Source organism: Mustela lutreola, chromosome X (genome assembly GCF_030435805.1).
Source record: "Mustela lutreola isolate mMusLut2 chromosome X, mMusLut2.pri, whole genome shotgun sequence".
Classification (NCBI taxonomy): Eukaryota; Metazoa; Chordata; class Mammalia; order Carnivora; family Mustelidae; genus Mustela; species Mustela lutreola.
This window is the reverse complement of record NC_081308.1, coordinates 91,962,906-91,982,335: the sequence shown is the minus strand read 5'-3', so window position 1 is coordinate 91,982,335 and position 19,430 is coordinate 91,962,906. Positions and strand designations below refer to the sequence as shown.

The 19,430-nt window shown below is 34.4% G+C and overlaps 1 protein-coding gene across 3 annotated transcripts in view; it reads left to right on the top strand.

Annotated features, from left to right (window-relative positions):
- RBM41 (RNA binding motif protein 41) overlaps window positions 1-19,175 on the top strand; it is a 58,753-nt gene extending 39,578 nt beyond the window's left edge. For all 3 annotated transcript variants that reach the window (XM_059157038.1, XM_059157037.1, XM_059157040.1), the window contains 2 exons: window positions 11,457-11,604; window positions 13,620-19,175. In XM_059157038.1, coding sequence (XP_059013021.1) covers window positions 11,457-11,604; window positions 13,620-13,786 — 315 coding nt within the window. In that variant the 3' untranslated portion in view covers window positions 13,787-19,175. The remainder of the gene's footprint in view (window positions 1-11,456; window positions 11,605-13,619) is intronic.
- Window positions 19,176-19,430: the final 255 nt, after the last annotated feature.

Genomic DNA, 19,430 nt, shown 5'->3' with positions numbered 1-19,430 from the left:
AAAGCTAGCTAATGCAGTAAAATAAGAAAAGGAAAAGCACACAGATTGAGAAGGAGAAAATAAAGTTGTCTTTTTTCACAAATGACATGTATGTCTGTGTAGAAAATCCCAAAGAATCAACAATAACAACAATGTGAAATAACTACTGGAACTAATAGGTGGAATGTAGCGAGGTTGGAGGATACAAGGTTTATATACAAAAGCCAGTTGCTTTTCTTTCTACCAAGAAATGAACAATTGAAATTTAAAATCCAATACTTTTTTATGAAAGCACCACAAAAAAGTGAAATACTAAATTATAAATCTATCAAAATATGTATAGGATCTATACACAAAACTATAAAACTGTGCTGAAAAATTAAAGAAGATCATAAATAAATGCAGAGATATCCTATGTTCATGGATTGGAAGACCTAGTATTGTTAAGATGTCAGTTCTTCCCAATATGTAGATATGTAGATTCCACACAATCCCAATAAAATCCTGGCAAGCTATTTTGTGGATATATACCACTGATTCTAAGTTTGTATGGAAAAACAGAAGGCCCAGAATACCCAACATAATACTGAAGAAGAACAAAGTGGGATGACTGATACTACACAACTTTTAGATTTACTATAATCAAAAAGGATAGTTTGGGTTAAAAAAAAAAAAAAAGATACATAGATCAGTGGAGCAGAATAGAGACTCCAGAAATGGAATAGAATAGACACTCCAGAAATAAGCTCACACAAATATAATGGACTAATCTTTGACAAGGGAGCAAAGGCAATTCAATAAAGGAAAGATAGTTTTTTCAGGCAATTGTGCTAAAATAACTAACTGGTTACCACATGCAAAATCGGAATCTAAACACAGATCTTAACGTTATTTAAAAAAAAATTAACTCAAAATAGATCGTAGATCCAAATGTAAAACACAATACTGTAACATTTCTAGAAGAAAACAGAAAATCTAAATGACCTTGTGTTTGGTGATACATTTAATAGATACAACACCAAAAGCATGATTTATGAAAGAAAAAAATTGAAAAATCATACTTTGTTAAATTTATAAACTACTGCTAGGTGAAAGACACTTTAAAGGAAATCAAAAGACAAGCCTAAGAATAGAAAAAAAATTTGTAAAACATGTCTAATAAAGGACTTGTATCCAAAATAATCAAAGACCTCCTAAAACTCAACAGTAGTAAAACAACCCAATTAAAAAATGGCAAAATAGGGGCGCCTGGGTGGCTCAGTGGGTTAAGCCGCTGCCTTCGGCTCAGGTCATGATCTCAGGGTCCTGGGATCGAGTCCCGCATCGGGCTCTCTGCTCAGCAGGGAGCCTTCTTCCTCCTCTCTCTCTCTCTCTGCCTACTTGTGATCTCTCTCTGTCAAATAAATAAATAAAATATTTTTTTAAAAAAAGGCAAAATATAAGAACAGACATCTCAGAAAGAAAGTTATATACATCTCAAATAAGCATATGAAAAGGAGCTCATCATCATGTAATCAGAGAATTACAAAATAAAACAACAGTGAGATGCCGTACACTTATTAGAATGGCTAAAATTCACAATAAAACTGACAATATCAAAAGCTATTGAGGTTGCTGAGCAACAGGAACTCATTCATTGCTTTTGAGAATCCAAAATGGTACAACTTCTTTGAAGTCAGTTTTGTAGTCTTACCAAGTTAAACATTGTTTTGCCATATAATCCAGAAGTTACACTTTTAGTTATTTGCCCAATTTATTTGAAAACTATTATTTATACAAAAACCAGCATGCAAGTGTTTATAATAGTTTTACTCAATTGCCCCAAACTGGAAGCAGTCAGTATGTCCTTCAATAGATGAATGGAGACAATCACCTGTGCTGCATCTATATGGTGGAATATAGTTTGTCAATTAAGAGACATGATCTGGCAAACCACAGAAAGACATAGAGGAACTAATGAGTATATTAATAAGTGAAAACCAGTTTGAAAAGACTACATATTATGTAATTCCAATTATATGACATTCCAGAAAACACAAAAACATATAGTAAATGATCGGTGGTTGCCAGGAGTTTAAGGGATTGGGAAAAAAAGAATAGGTGAAGCACAGGGGATTTTTAAGGTAGTAAACTTACTCTATATGATAATATAATGGTGGATGCAAGATACACATTTGTCAAAACCCATAAAACAGTACAGTATAAAGAGTGACCCTTAGTGCCCACAAATATTAAAAACCATTTGAGAGGTAGGGGAACCCCAGGAAAGAATACAGACTCTGACAAGGGAATCTATGTTACAAATAACGTGAAGCAACTTCAGTGAAGGTATGGAGTGTGAAAGGTACTGACTTAAGCATCTTTGGAAATATGTAGAATCTAGAAGACTAAAAACAGAGCTGCATATAATCACTGTATCCTAGTTAATAAGGTTGCGTCTCATGGAGGTACTGGTTAGCAATCCTGATACTGATACATGTGTATTATGAGATGGAGCAATTAAGTAAATGGATGGCAGGTGTTGGGAGCCAGGTTTCTCACTGGTGGAATTTACAGATAAGCAAAGGAAAGAAGCTGGAATGATCCATTCAGTGGTTTAGAGTTAGAGACATCAGTATGAAATCATGTTTAAATTGACATAGATATAGATGGTTACATATAAAATATTTATTGATATGTATATACACAGGTTAGTATAAATATATGATTTTTTTCTCTGTCAGCTGAGAGGACCTAAATGAAGTGATACTCCAGTAGCAACAAGCACCTTCAGCACCCAAATTGTAGTTTGTAATGCCATTCTCTAATGAAGGAATCAAGGTGGCACCTGGGTGGCTCAATTGGTTGAGCATCCAACTCTTGGTATTTGGCTCAGGTCATGATCTCAGGGTCATGAAATGGAGCCTGCTTAGGATTCTCTCTCTTCCTATCCCTCTCCTTCTGCCCCTGCCCCCCTACCCCCTGCTTGCGCGCGCTCTCTCTCTCTCTCTCTCTCTCTCTCTATATATATATATATATATATATATAAAAGTAACCAGGGTTTCTCAGAGAAATGTCTGGCTCTAGAACTGGGGCAGGAAGTATACAAGATGAAACTTGAGTATTTTGTAGTGACAGGAAGTAGGAAAGTGCTGAACATACCAGCATAAAAACATTGTTGGGTATATGTCAAAGAAGCACGGGAGCCAACTGAAAGTTTCTAGTGACCAAAATTGGAACAATTTGTGCAGCAAACTTAGGTAAATTAATACTGGATTATAACCTAATGTATAGGATAAATAGCTGTGACTCCAGAGTGATAATAAAAATGATTGAGTAAATCAAATAACTGGGGGAGAGAAGGCAAATATCCCTCACAGAAGAATTCTAAATAATTTATATAGATGCTTCATCTCAACCTAGGGGAGCATAACTTTCCACTCCTTAGTTTTGAGCTCTTGAGTGACTTTGAAACAGTACAGTATGGAAAGGCAAGACAAAAGAATAATACTGCAGTGTAGAAACCTAACCAACACTGCCTCAGCCAGGTAATCAAGGCCAGCATCAACACTCATTAATAATGTCGATAGCATGCATGCTTGATATGTGACCAAAACTGCACTTTCCTCTCTGGTCTTCCTTCTCAACCCATAACCCCAATCTAACCGTGAGAAAAACAACAAAAAAAATCCTAGTAGTGGGCCATCCTACAAAATATCTGACCAGTACTCAAACTGTCAAGATTTTTAAAAACAAGGAAATTCTGAGAAACTACCACAACCAAAGAGGAGCCTAAAAACACAAGAAAACTAAATGTACTCTGGTACCCTGGATGGAATCGTGGAACAGAAAATGGACATTAGGAGAAAACTAAGGAAATCTAAATAAACTATGGACTTCAGTTAATAATAAGGTATCAATATCCATTCATTCATTTTAACAGTGCACCATAGTAATGTAAGATGTTAGTAGTGGAGGAAACTGAGTGTGGAGTTACAGGAACTCTTTGTACTATGTACTGTCAGTTTCTCTGTAAATCTAAAACTGTCCTAAAAATAGTCTCCTTTTTAAACATTAAAACAGATACCTGCAAAAGAGTGCATACAATATAATACTATTTATATACAGTTCAAAACATACAAAATGATACTGTGTATTGCAGAAGGAGACCCGGAAGTTTCATCTTGTATTATCACTTGGAATATGTTTTTCTGTTTCACAGAAATGTTTATCTTGTTTTTGAGCCTAGCTGTATTGTTGTGCATACCTTGATATATATGAATATATATATGTGTTGTTAATACATACATACATCTATATCCATGTAGATGGATGTGTGTGTGTGTGTGTGTGTGTGTGCGTGTGCGTGTGTGTGTTTGGAGCAAAGAAGATGCTCCCAAGCAAGAAGTGACCAAGCCGCCTCGACCAGAAGTCTTCTTCATTTTTTAAAAGTGTTCATATCAAAGGGAACAATCTTAGTATGGATCTTTCCTACTTGGTGAGAAACTTGCAGTATGTTCCACATACTCCTTTCTATAGTTATTTTATTTGATGATGCTTTTACTTTAAGTATTTCATAGCCAAAACTCTAGATCACTTGAATTCACTTAAGTGAATCGTAGGTCAGTTAATCTGTGCCTTTGCCTTTAAGTTAAAAGTATAGTTAAATGCTAAGTATGTAAATACCTAGCTTCTAAAGCCTATGAGACATAGAGTCTCTTGCTTATTATAGTGTTTAATATATTTATTCATATTTCAGTGATTACCTTATTTAAGTGGGCTCTGTTTTCTGGCTCTTTGCTTGTGCTGCTTCTGTCTGAATTCTTCTCAAGTTCCATTTAAGTATAAATTATATAATTTATTCCAGCTAACACATAGAGATTTTTTCCTCCATCTTTTTTTATAGTAATAAAACATGTAAGTTGAGATCTACCCTCGTAACAAAATCTTAAGTATACATTAGAGTATTGTTAACTGTAGGCACAGTGTTCTATAGGAAATCTCTAGAACTTTTTCATCCTGCATGACTGAACTTTATAAACATTGAACAGCAAGTTCCCATTTCCCCCTCCCCCAGTCCCTGACAACCACTGCTCTTTTTGCTTCAATGAGTTTGACTGCTTTAGATACCACATACAAGTGAAATCACATAGTATTTGTCCTTCTGTGACTGGCTTATCTCACTTCACATAGTGCACTCAAGATTTACCCATTTGTAGCATATGACCAGATTTCTTTTTTCTGGCTGAATAATATCCCACTGTATGTGTGTATGCCATATCTTTATCCATTCATCCACGATGGATGTCTCCACCTTTTGGCTATTGTGAACAGTTTGCAATGAATGTATGTATTCAGATATCTCTTTGATATTCTGATTTTAATTCTTTGGATAAGTATCTGGAAGTGGGATTGCTGGATCATGTAGTAGTTCATTTTTACTTTTTTGCAGGACCTTTAAAATGTTCTCCATAGTACCTGTACCATTTTACATTCTGCCAGCAGTGTGCAAGAATTCTGATTTGTCTATATCCTTTTTAACTTATTTTCTACATGTATTTATTGGGAAAATGTTTAGTTCTTGGGCCCATTTTTTAAAAATTGTGTTGTCTTTTTGCTGTTGGGTTCTAAGAGTTCCTTATATATTTTGGATATTAACTTCTAAGTTAATATCCAAACTTAATTCTTAAATATCCAAACTTAATTCTGTTTTTTGGATATTAACTTCTAAACCATAAGATATATGGTTTCTAAATATTTTGTGCCATTCTGTACATTGCCTTCTCACTTTGCTGATTGTTTATTTTGCTGTACACAAGTGTTTCAGTTGATAAAGGTCCCACTTTATTTTTGCTTTTGCTTCCCGTGGTTCTGATGTAATAGTCAAGAAATCATTGCCAAGGCAATGTCATGAAGCTTTTCCCCTGTGTTTTCTTCTGGGAGTTTTAGAGTTTAGGACTTATGTTTAAGACTTTAATACATTTTGAGTTGATTTTTGCGTGTGATATAAATTAAGAGTCCAGTTTTACTCTTTTGCATGTGGATACCAGCTTTTCCCAACACCATTTGTTGAAGGAACTATCTTTTCTCCATTGTGTTTCTTGCCCTTCAGTTGACTGTATATGTGTGTTGCCCCTCAGTTGACAATGTATGTGTGGGTTTATTTCTGGGTTTTGTTCTGTTCTAGTGGTCTATATAACTGTCATTATAGTAGTTCTCTGTTTTGATTACTATAGATTGGTAATATGTTTTGAAATTAAGAGGTGTGAAGTCTCCGTTTTGTTATTTTTTCAAGATTTCTTTGGCTATTTGGGGGGTCTCTTGTGGTTCCCCATGAATTTTAGGATTTTTTTTCTATCCCTAGAAAATACTATTGAGATTTTGATAGGAATGGAATTAAATCTGTAGATCACTTTAGGTAGTGTATAAAATTAAACAGTGTTGTCTTCCATCCCATGAATATGGGACAATTTTGCATTTATTTGTGTCTTTAATTTCTTTGAGCAATGTTTTGTGGTCTTCAGTGTACAAGTCCTTAACTTCCTTCATTGTTTTTTTTTAATTGAAGTATAATTGACGTATAAGAAGCTGTACATTTTTTTTTGTTCAGTTGGGTTTTTTAGTATCAATTTTTTAAAAGATTTTGTTTATTTATTTGAGAGAGAGAGACAGAGATAGTAACAGAGGTCATGAGTGGGAAGGAAAAGGAGAAGCAGGCTCCCAACTGAGAACAGAGCCCAGTGTGGGGCTCAATTCTAGGAACCTGGGATCATGACCTGAGCCAAAGGCAGACACTTAACCAACTAGGCCACCCAAGTGCCCCAGCTTTTTATTTACATTCTAGTTAGTTAACATATAGTGAAATGTTGGTTTCAAGAGTAAAATTTAGTGATTCATCACTTACATATGACAGCCAGTAAAGCTGTATATATTTAATGTATGTACCTTGATGAGTTTGAAAATAAGTGCACACCATTAAACCATCACCAAAACAATGCCCTAAACTTAACCATCACCTCTAGAAATTTCCTCCCTCCTTTCTCTTGGATAGCATTTAACTAAGATCTACCCTCTTAATAAATTTTAAGTATCTAATACAGTATTGAACACTATTTGCAATATGCTGTACAGTAGATGTATAGGACTTCTTCATCTTGGATAAGTGAAACTATATGCTGTGATGAACATCTCCCCAGTTACCCCTTCTCCTAGCCTACTGGAAAATATGATTCTATTCCGCTTTTATGAGTTTGATTATGTTAGATGCCTGATATAAATTCCTATTTAGTATTCTACAGATTCTCATATAGTATTTGTTCTTGTGTTTGGTTTATTTATAGTGTCTTCCAAGATTTGTTTTTTTAAGGCCAAATAATATTCCATTGTATTTATACACATTTTCTTTATCTATTCATCTGTAAGTGGACGTTTAGGTTGTTTCCATATCTTTGCTATGGTAAATAATGCTGCAGTGAGCAAAGGAATACACATATTTCTTCCAGACTCCAATTCCAGTCCTTCTGGATATATACCCAGAAGTGGATTGCTCGATTATATTTTAGTTCTATTTTTAATATTTTTAGGAAACTCCATACTGTTTTCCACAGTGGTTATACTCATTTACAGTCCCACTAACAGCAAATGAGGTTTAAAATTTCTTCATATCCTCACCAACACTTACTTTTGTTGTTATTGTTGTTAATAGCTATCCTAACAGGTGTGAAGTGATATTTCATTGAGGTTTTGATTTGCATGTTCCTGATGATTAGTGATATTGAGCATCTTATATACCTGTTAGCCATTTGTATGTCTTTTTTGAAGAAATGACTATTCAGGTCTTTCAGGTCTTTTACCCATTTTTAAAATTGGGTTATTTGGGGGCTTGGGGGGGTTATTTTATGTTAGGAGCCCCTTATATATTTTAGATATTAATCCTTTATCAAATATATGATCTGCAAATATGTTTTCCTATTCTGTGTATGGCCTTTCCACTTTGCTGATTTTGTTTGCTCCTAATTTTTGTATGCATCCTACAACTTGACTGAATGTATTAGTTTTACTTGTGTTAAAACAATTTTGGAGTTTTTAGGGTTTTCTACATATAGGATCTTGTCATATACAAACAGAGGTGATTTTAATTCTTCCTTTCCCATTTGGATGCCTTTTATTTCTTTTTTCTTGTCTAACTACTCTGGCCATGACTTCTAGAACTGAGTTGAATAGAAGTGACAGGAGTGGGCATCCTGGCCTTATTCCTGATCTTAGAGGGAAAGCTTTCCAGTTTTTCACTGTTGAGCATGACATTAGCTGTGGGCCTTTCATATTTGGCCTGTATTGTGTTGAGGTAAATTCCTCTTATTCCTAGTTTCTTAAGCATTTTTATCGTGAAAGAGTGTTGAATTTTGTCAAGTGCTTTGTCCGCATCTGTTAAGATGACCATGCTATTTTTATCTTTTCTTCTGTAATGTGGCATATCACACTGATTTTTTTATGTGGAACCATCCTTGCATCTCAGAGATAATTCACTTGGTCATGGTATGTGATCCTTTTAATGTGCTTTTGAATTCATTTTACTGCTTTTCTGTTGAGAATTTTTGCACCTGTATTCATCAGGGATATTGGCCGGTAGTTTTCTCATAGTGTCATTTTTTCCCTTTTGGTATCAGGGTAATGCTGGCCTCATAAAGTTAGTTTGGGAATGTTCCCTCCTCTTAAGTTTTTTGGAAGAGTTTGAGAAGGGTTGGCAGTAATTCTTTAAATGTTTGGTAGAATTCACCCATGAACCCATCTGGTCCTGGGGTTTTCTTTGCTGGGAGGTGTTTTTTGTTTGTTTTGTTTTGTTTTGTTTCTTGTTTTCGAAGAGACTCTTTTTTAAAAAAGATTTTATTTATTTGACAGACAGAGATCACAAGTAGGCAGAGAGGCAGGCAGAGAGACGAGAAGTGGGCTCCCCGCAGAGCAGAGAGCCTGATGTGGGGCTCAATCCCAGGACCCTGGGACCACGACCTGAGCCAAAGGCAGAGGTTTTAACGCACTGAGCCACCCAGGCGCCCTGCTGAGAGGTTTTTGAGTACTAATTCAGTCTCGTTGCTAGTTGTAAATCTCTTTAGGTTTTCTGTTTCTTCATGATTTAGTCTGGGTATGTTGTATGTTTCTAAGAATTTATCCTTCTCTTCTAGGTTACCCAATTCATTGGCATATAGTTGTTGGTAGTAGTCTCTTGTAATCCTTTTTAATTCTGTGGCATTAGTTGTAACATCTCATTTATTTCTGATTTTGAATCTTCTTTTTTTTCCTCAGTTATGCTAAAGGCAGTCAATTTTGTTGATCTTTTTTTTTAAAAAAAAACAGCATCTTAGTTGTTTTCTTTTCCTAATCTCTTTTGTTTATTTTTGCTTTAACCTTTATTTCTTTCCTTCTGCTAATTTTGGGCTTAGTTTGATACTTACTTTAGTTCTTTAAGTTGTGGAGTTGCTTATTTGAGATCTTTTTCTCTTCCCTCCCCTCCCCTCTTCTCTCTTCTCCTCTTTTTGAAGTAGCCTCCAAAGCCCAAGGTGGTGCTTGAACTCAAAACCCTGAGATCAAGAGTTGCATGCCAGCCAGATACCCCTAAGATCTTATTTTTTAATGTATGCATTTGTGACTATAAAATTACCTCTTAGTACTGTTCTTGCTGCATTCCATTAATATTGTTACGTTGTGGTTTCATTTTCATTTGTCTAAAGATATTTTCTAATTTCTCTTCTTATTTCTTCTTTGACCCATTGGTTGTTCAAGAGTATGACAATTAATGTCCACATATTTGTAAATTTTCTTGTTTTCCTTCTGCTATTGGAATTGAGGTATTGAAATGTCCTAGTATTAATTGTGTTGCTATCTATTTCTGCTTTCAGTTCTCTCAATGTTTGCTTCATATATTTAGATGCTCTGATGTTGGGTACATATAAATTTATACTTGTTATATGTTCTTGGTGAATTGACCCTTCTGTTATTATATAATAACCATTTTTGTCTCTTGTGACAGTTTTGACTTAAAGTCTATTTTGTCTGATAGAAGTATGGCCACCCTGCTTTCTCTTGGTTATCATTTGTGTGGAATATCTTTCTCTAGCCTTTCATTTTCAGTTTATATGTGGCCTTAAAATATAAAGTGAGTTTCTTGTAGACAGCTATAGTTGGAACTTGTTTTTTTTATTCATTTGGCCACTCTGTGTCTTTGATTAGGGAGTTTAACATACTTACTTGTAATTATTGATAGGGAAGGACTTACTATCCCCATTTATTATTTGTTTTCTGTCCTGTAGCTCATTTGTCCCTCTTTTCCTCTCTTGCAGTCTTCCTTGTGTTTCATTGGTTTTTTAATAGTGATGTGCTTTTTTCCTTTCTTATTTTGAATATCTTACACAGGTATTTTCTTTTGGGTTACAATGGGGCTTCCTTAAAATATCTTATAGTTATAACAATCTATTTTAAGCTGATCAGAACTTAAATTGCATTTGAGGGCTCTTTATTGTTTTCTTGAATGTTCTTTTTTTAAAAAATAGCATCCCATTTCTAACAGAATATTGTCTCATTTCTCTAAGAGTATTATTAATGATTTTTTGAAGTTTTCTTCACCCTGCATGATGTTTTTTTTCCCCCCATTTGCTTTCATTTCAGTTTGTTCTGTTCTCTCTTTGACATTAGAGGCTTTCCTCAGATTCCTGGTAATCTGTGCCCATATTTATGAGTAGGGGGCCAAAAAGCAGATTGGAAGCTCTGAGCACATGAGCAGCCCTTGTTGACTTTTAGCTTCATTTTAAAATTATCTGGCTGGTCTATTTGTTGGAGAAATTCCCAATGCCAAACCAGTATTTTTTTTAATCTTTTCTCTTGGGGCTCATCATATTTAGTGTACATTATTTCTCTTAATCCCCTTTTGTTCAGTTAAAGTATTTATACCCTCATCTGTGTCTGGCATTCCCCATATTCAGCAAATGAGCTACCACTATTCACCAGGATTGGGATTGGCCTTTACCTAGTAGCTAATTTTAGGAAAAGTTATTTAAGATCTAGTTGACTTTTAAACAACTTTCAACCTACCTACCTTATCTTAACCTTATCGCTGTACATTCATTCCCAGAGGTACGTGAAGCTATCTAAACTGTTTGAGGATTCTTAAGTGTGTACTGGGTTGGTTCCTGGCTTTCCCCACCACTGGTTTAAGATTCAGCTTTCTTAGTACACTTATCTAATTATTTTTCAGTTTCCAGAATATTATTGCTATTGCTTCATTTCCTTGTTCTTTCTGATGTGTGTGTGTGTCTGTGTGTGTGTGTGTGTGTGTGTGTGTGTGTGTGTGTTTAAGTCCCTATAGTTTTAGAGAGTTTTCTGGAGGGAGTGAAATTAGATGCATGTATTCAATCTGCCATCTTTATCTGGAACTAACTCTGACCAAAGTGAAATAGTTGCCTTACCTTCCTCATGTGATATTTCTGTTGATCCTCGGTTTATATTAGGTGTTATACTTGAAGAACCTTAGCCCTCGGGTGACCGAAAGAGATCTTGTCTCACTGTTCGCTCGGTTCCAGGAGAAAAAAGGACCACCAATTCAATTCCGAATGATGACTGGACGAATGAGGGGGCAGGCTTTTATCACCTTTCCCAGTAAGTAGCCTTATCTGGACAATTAATTGTAGCATCAGTTCATTGGAGATTATTTATACCCCCTCTAATTTAAATCTAGCCCTTTGATTTCTCCATAGTATATAAGAAGTATGTGCTTGAAGAAGCACATGGGAAGAAGGAAAGAGAAGTAAGGGAAATATGTTTTCAGTGTTCCTCTATCCTCCCTTCTGTGCTTCCTCTCCTCCATTGACAATACATGACTGGCCACTGTATCCCATTGTCCTCAGTTTCCCCTAGTCTTGGCACTTCCTTCTATCAAAATGTACCTTCCCTTTGCTGATGACAGTATTTCTAGTTCAAGTTATAGTACTTATTAATATATTGGTATTCTGGTCAGCATACTTGTACTTGCCTTATGCCCTATTCCTTTGAGACTAAGAGACTATAAGTTAACGTGCTAATTCACTAGTAATTCATAATTAACTAGTGAATGATGTTAAATTATTTTAACAATTGTTTCTATCTTAATACATGACTTCAGTATTCTAATTAAAAGAGAATAATGATAGAGGAATTTCATTTTCTATAACAGACGAGACTGTTTATTTTGGTGGAATCTGGGGAGGAGCTACACCTTTCATTATCCCTAAACTATCATTACTTATAAACAGCCCAGTCGTCCATGTATAGGCAAGTGCTTTTACATGTAAGCAGTATCAAAACTCCCCTCCACTTTTTTCATACATTCTTATATTATCTTTCCTATCATGTTGGAGGTTTGTGGATCTTCTATACTAGCAGTTTTCAGTCTTTTCAGGTATGAGGGCCCTTTTTAAACTTAAATATATTTTATTGGTCTCAAGTTACTATGACCCATTAATTGAAAAAATATATAATAAAAAGATTTTATAAACTAAGTACTTTAAAGTAAATAGTTTTTTACTAGTAACAGCAGTTTCACATTTGAAAATTCTCAGTATATACATATGTGGGACATAAATTGGTTTAGTCTAAAGACATTGCTTATTTGCCTGTGATTTCACAGACTCTGGGCAATAATTCCACTTCCAAATTTCCCACATCCAGGCTCTGAGGCCCATAAATTGAAAACCCCTGCTATATACTGTATACTCCCGTACCTCAGGCATCCATGTGGCTGTAAGAATTCTTTTTTTTAAAGATTTTATTTATTTGACAGAGAGAGAGAGATCACAAGTAGGCAGAGAGGCAGACAGAGAGAGAGAGGGGGAAGCAGGCTCCCTGCTGGGCAGAGAGCCCGATGCAGGGCTCAATCCCAGGGCCCTGAGATCATGACCTTAGCTGAAGGCAGAGCCTTAACCCACTGAGCCACCCAGGCGCCCCAGGGTGTAGAATTCTTTTTTTTTTTAAATATTTTATTTATTTTTTTTGACAGAGATCACAAGTAGTCAGAGAGGCAGACAGAGAGAGAGAGGGAGAGGCAGGCCTCCCACGGAGCAGAGAGCCTTATGCGGGGCTTGATCTCAGGATCCTGAGATCATGACCTGAGCCGAAGGCAGAGGCCCAACCCACTGAGCCACCCAGGAGCTCCTGGGTGTAAGAATTCTTAAACTTACTTATCCTAATGAGGATTCCCACTCTTCCATCAAAAGGAAAAAGTAACAAAATGTTAACATGATAACATCTTTTATTCATCTATTTTATTCATCTATTTTGAAAATGATTTCATTATCACAACACCTGTAATCTGTTATCTAAGAGGTTCATATATTATTATTTATAGCTTAGCTTAGCTTTCTTTGGCACACTATGTTCTTATTTCTTTAACCTTATCTTTGAATTAGGAGGCACTCTCATACATCCATTTTAAGTTTTTATTGTCATTATTCTTAGCCATTAGTTTAATCTTGCTGAGTTATACAAATTTGAAAATATAGAAAAGAGAATAAAATTAAATAACTATATAGCCTTATAGCCTGTATTTAACTCTAAGGCAAAACAAAATAAACTAGACTTGGAATAGAATTGAATTATTAAGCCCTATGTAAATTGATATTTTTTTCATTCTCTTTTAGGTAAGGAGATAGCAAGGCAAGCATTATATCTAGTAAATGGATATAAACTACGTGGGAAAATATTGGTGATAGAATTTGGAAAGAACAAAAAGCAACGGTCAAATCTCCAGGCTGCTTCTCTCATATCATCTGCTACAGATAACATGACAGAAATCAGTGGTAGCTAAAAGATATATAGATGGTGAGTCCCAGGAGGTCTTCCTTGCATCAGAATCTTGGATCTAGAATTTGTGTATAGATAGAGTTTGGATTTGAAGAAGAGAAACTGAGGGAGAGAAAAATTAAGATAATCCCTCTCAGTTTCAGGATGAATTGGTAGAAAACACTTTTTATAATCAAAGACTATATAGGACAGACATGCCAAGTATGAAGTATACGATACAAAAAGTATCATTTTCTCAGGATAAATTACAAATGATTATTTCTAAGGATTTTTTTTAAATCTTTATGATTTATCTGGGGTCTTCAGTATTTGTCCATAAATATAACATTCTTTCCAAGATCTCCTCCTATATGCAGAACCAAAAAACTAATTAAATGTTGAAGTACTTATTTACTAGGGCTCCCTATTATCCCTAATTATAACCACCTAGTAAATAAAGGACTAAGACCCCAGGCCTAAACATCAACAAATGCTGTTGAGTGGGAACTATCAGCAGTGACAATATGTATTTTCATAAATCAGTCCACATATTTAATGAATGCTTCCCCATAAAGTTATCAGTGTCTTCAAAAAGCTATATATTTTTCTAATGAAATCATTTAGATCAAAATATTGATGTTCTCATAGTCATTTAAGCTAGCTACCATTGAGTAATCATTGAATTCAAAGCAATAAACATTGAATGACTATTTAATATATGTTACATATTAGGTATATGAATTTACCATTAGGTATATGAATTTACCCTAAAGGAGGATGGGAAGAAAGCAGTCTCTAGAAGAGAGCCACCCATTCCCAAATCCCTCAGTTGTGTGCTTGTAGTTGCTGGCGAATAGCAAGAAAATATGATATAGAGGATGTAGTACAAACTTTGGAATCAGACCTGTGTTTGAACTTCACAGCCACACTTATCACTTCATGACCTTGGCAAGTCACTTTATCTGAGCCTCAGTTTTCTCATCTATTAAATGAGGATAATAATATTACTTACCTCACCGGGTTATAAGTATTAAGTGAGATGATATTATTTTGGCTGAAGAACAGGAAGAAAAAAAAAATGAAGGTTGAACAGAGAGTAGGACCATTAATCACTCCAACATACTTGTAATGAAAGGACCAGAAAAAGAGAAGAGAAAGAAGCAGAGAAAATATTCCAATAAATAATGGATATAAATGTCCCAAATTTGATGAGAAGCATTACCTACACATCCAAGAATTTCAACACACCCCACGTAGGATAAAGAAGAAGTCCACAGACACATCATAATAAAAATGCTAACAGTCAAAGACGAAGAGAAACTCTTGAAAGTAACAGGAGAAAAATGAATCATTACTTACAAGAGAACACCAATCAGATTAACAGCTGACTTCCCATCAGAAACAATGGAGGTGGCAGTGGAATAACTTATTCAAAGTGCTCAGAGAAACCAACTGTCATAGAACCCTGTATCCAATAGAGCTGTGTTTTAAAGAATGAAGATAAAATGTAAGTCTTCCCACATATCATAAGCTGTTGTTGCTGGCAGACCTGACTTCACAGGAAATACTAAAGGAAGATCTTCAGGTGGAAAGCATTGACCTCAGATAATAATTTAAATCTACCCATATAGAAAAGTAGCATGGCTAAAGGTAATTACATGAGATAGTCTAAATGCATTTTTCTTCTCTTACTTGATTGAAAAAGTAATTTTGTAAAACAATATGTACATAGTTGCAGTGTTGGGTTTATAACATATAAAACTGCAATATATTTGCCAATAACAGGCCATAGGAGGTGGGTGAGGCAAAGCTGTATTGGACTATAGAAATGGCTCCAGATGGTAACTCAGATTTACAGGAGCAAGTGAAGAGAAAAAGAAATGGGAATTAAGAAAGTAAATATAAAAAAGCATCAAATATTTATTTGCTCTTCTTTCTTCTCTGAGCTTCTTTAAAAGACATAAAATTGTATCAGTAATAATTATAACAGTATATTGGGTTAATAATGTGTAGAAATAATATGTATAATAATAATAGTACAAAAAAGTGGGGGAAAGAAATAGGTTCATATAGGAATAAGGTGTTTATATCATTGGAGTTAAGTTTCTGTATATCTGAAGTCAATTCAGTTAAGATTTGTATGGTAAACCCTAGAGCAACCACTACGAAACTACCTGAAAATATGTAGTAAAAATATTATTAAAGAAGTTTCAACCTTTCATTAGAAAATATTCAATGCAAAAGGATGAATAGAGGAACAAAGACAAAAAAAAAAAAAAAAACCCAGAGACACATAGGAAACAAATAGTAAAATGGCAGTCTTAAGTCCACCTATATTAATAGTAACAATAAATATGAATGGATTAAACAATCCAGTCAAAGAGAATGTTAGACTGGAAAAACAAGCAAGATTTACCTCTAGGCTATTTGTTGAAGTCACACTTCATATTCAGAGATACAAACGAGGCACCTGGGTGGCTCAGCTGTTAAGTGTCTGCCTTTGGCTCAGGTCATGATCCTAGGGTTTTGGCATTGAGCCCCACATCAGGCTCCCTGCTCAGCAGGAAGCCTGCTTCTCCCTCTCCCACTCCCCCTACCGGTGTTCCCCCTCTTGCTATCTCTTTCTCTGTCAAATAAATAAATAAATAAAATCTTTTAAAAAAAGATAAAAACAGATTGAAGGTAAAAGGATAGAAAGAAGTATCAGATGGCAACTGTAAGCAAGCTGGAGCAGCTGTACTAATATGTAATAGACTTTAAAACAAAAAATGTCATTAGACGTAAAGAGTGACATCTTACAATGATAAGAGAGACAGCCCATCAGAAAGAGCAAAATTACATATGCAGTAGCAACAGAGTGCCAAAATACACGAGTCAAAAACTGATATAAATGAAGGGAGAAATCCACAAGTCTACAATAAGAGTTGGGGTATTCAGTATCCCATTTTCAATAATAGAACAATTAGATAATAAGGAAATAGAAGACCTGAACAGTACCATAATGAGCTAGACCTTAAAGTGATCTATAAAACACTATACCTAACATGAACAGAGTGCACATTCTTCTCAAGGGCATATGAAATACCTCTAGAATAGATCATATCATAGACCATAAAACAAACCTCAGTAAATTTAATTTAATGCAGAGTATGTTTCTGACTCCATGGAATGGAATTAGAAATCAATAACAGAAAGTTGAGGAACTCAGAAACATGAATTGGACATACTTTCAAATGACCAATGGGTCAAATAAAAAAATCACAAGGAAAATTGGGAAATCCCTTGAGATGAATGAAAATGAAGACATGACATACCAAACATGGGATGCAACTAAAGTAATGCTTGGGGGAAAATTTATAAATACTAATACTAATGCCTATATTTAATAAGAAGAATAATCACATATCGATAATCTCATTTTATGCCTAAGACACTGGGAAAAGAGCAGACTAAATTTAGAGTAAGCAGAAGGAAGAAAATTTAAAAAAAGATCAGATAAATAAATGACAGAGAATATAAAAACAGTAGAGAATGTCAATGGATCTAATAGTTGGTTCTATAAAAGAAGATTAACAAAAGTGACAAACATTTTGTTAGATTAACCAGGGAGAAAAGAAGACTGAAATTACTGGAATCAGAAGTGAAGGAGGGAACGTTACTACCAACCTTCTAGAAATAAAAAATATTATGAAGGGACCCTATGAACAAGTATATAATAATAAATAACTTAGATGAAATGGAAAATTTCCTCAAAACACAAAACTACTGGAACCAATAGAAAATAAAACCTGAAAATATGTATAGCAAAGAGATTTATTAATAACTCTTAAAAATACCCACAAGAAAAAACCTAGGCTCAAATGGCTTCTCAGATAAATTCTAGCAAACATTAAAAAAGAATTAATACAAATTCTTTGCATTCTCTTTCAAAAAAGTGTTCATATTCTAATTTATGCTACAAACATGAAGAACCCTGAAAGCATGCTAAATGAAAGAAGCCAGTCACAAAAGACTATATGTGATTCCATTTATATGAAGTGACTAGAATTGGTAAATATGTAAAGACAGAGAGTGGATTAGTGGTTGCTCAGGGCTGGTGGTGATAGCTGAATTGTATGAGGTTTCTTTAGAGGTTGATTAAAATGTTCTGAAATTGATTGTGGTGAAAATTGTACAACTCTATGAATATATTATAAATAATGAATTGTATACATTAAATAGGTGATTTTTTAATGAATTATATCTCAAAGTCACGAAAAAAAGGAATTGGATAAAACCCAACTGTCCATCAATAGGAAAATGAATAAATAAATCATGACACATTCATTTAGTGGAATACTATGCATCCATTAAAATAATGGGATATATCTGTGAATACATTCTGATCTGAATGATATGCAGAATTTTGTATTAATTTAAAAAGCAAGAAATGGTATAATGTGAATGAATTTTGTAAACAAAAGCATTTGTATATGTACGATACATGTGTATATAGGTATTTCTGAATAAATGTAGGAAAAGCGGGGAAATATACATACCAAATTGTAAACCTTTTAGAAGTGAGATTAGATAGACTGAAAGGGGACTTTTTGCTTTATAAAATTTTTAAAGTGGTATGATTTGGGGCAATTTTTACTTTTTTTCAGGTTTTTTTTAATTAAAATTTTTTTTTTTACTACTCTACAAATCACTTGGCTTCCAGAATACTTGTCAAGCCTGCTCTGAGGATATCATCTAACTATACTCAGGACAAACTCCTATTCCTTTGATACAGTGCTCACTTAGGATTAACTCTTCAATTTTAAATACAGTGTAAAAGGAAGAAGTTAAGTTATCCTGATACAACCTCTTGCACATGTTACCCAGGGACATACTTCTAAGCTGGACTTTTCAGAACAAACTTAGTTCTGTTGAGTGGAATATCTCGTCTCCACCCTTTGCTAGACCTGCAGATCACTAACAATAGAGGAAAATAACAATGGAGGATGTCCCTCAACTGGTGCATAAACAAACTGTGGTATATCCATAAAACAGCATCCTACTCAGCAATAAAAACTATGATGAACTGTGATACATACAACAACTTGGATGAATCTCAAATACATTTTGCTAAGTAAAAGAAGCCAAACTCAAAAGGCTACTTGCAGTTTGATTCCATTTATGTGATATTCTGGAAAAGGCAAAACTATAGGAACAGAGAACAAATCAGTGGATGTCAGGGGTTAAAAATGGCAGACTGATTACAAAATGGTAGCACAGGGAATTTGCTTTAATAATGGAAAGTTTCTGTATCTTGATTATAGTTACTTAAGTGTATGCATTTGTCAAAACTAGAATTATATGCCAGAAAGGATGAATTTTACTATATGTGAATTTTTAAATAAATGTAATTTTTAATTGAGAGAAGTCATAAAGTATTGTTCCTATTCTGTGGTCTTTTGATTACATGGAAGACTTAAAGCCACTTAGCTACTATTCCTTATTTTTTGCACACAGGTCAACAGAAATCATCAGTTAAAAAATCTACATATAGCAAAAAAAAAAAAAGATCTGCATATATATATATACACACACAAACCCACCATAAAAAGATCAAAAGACAAACTAGAAAATAATTTGCCATGCACAAGGAGATAATTTCCTTAATATGCAATATATATAATTTTCTT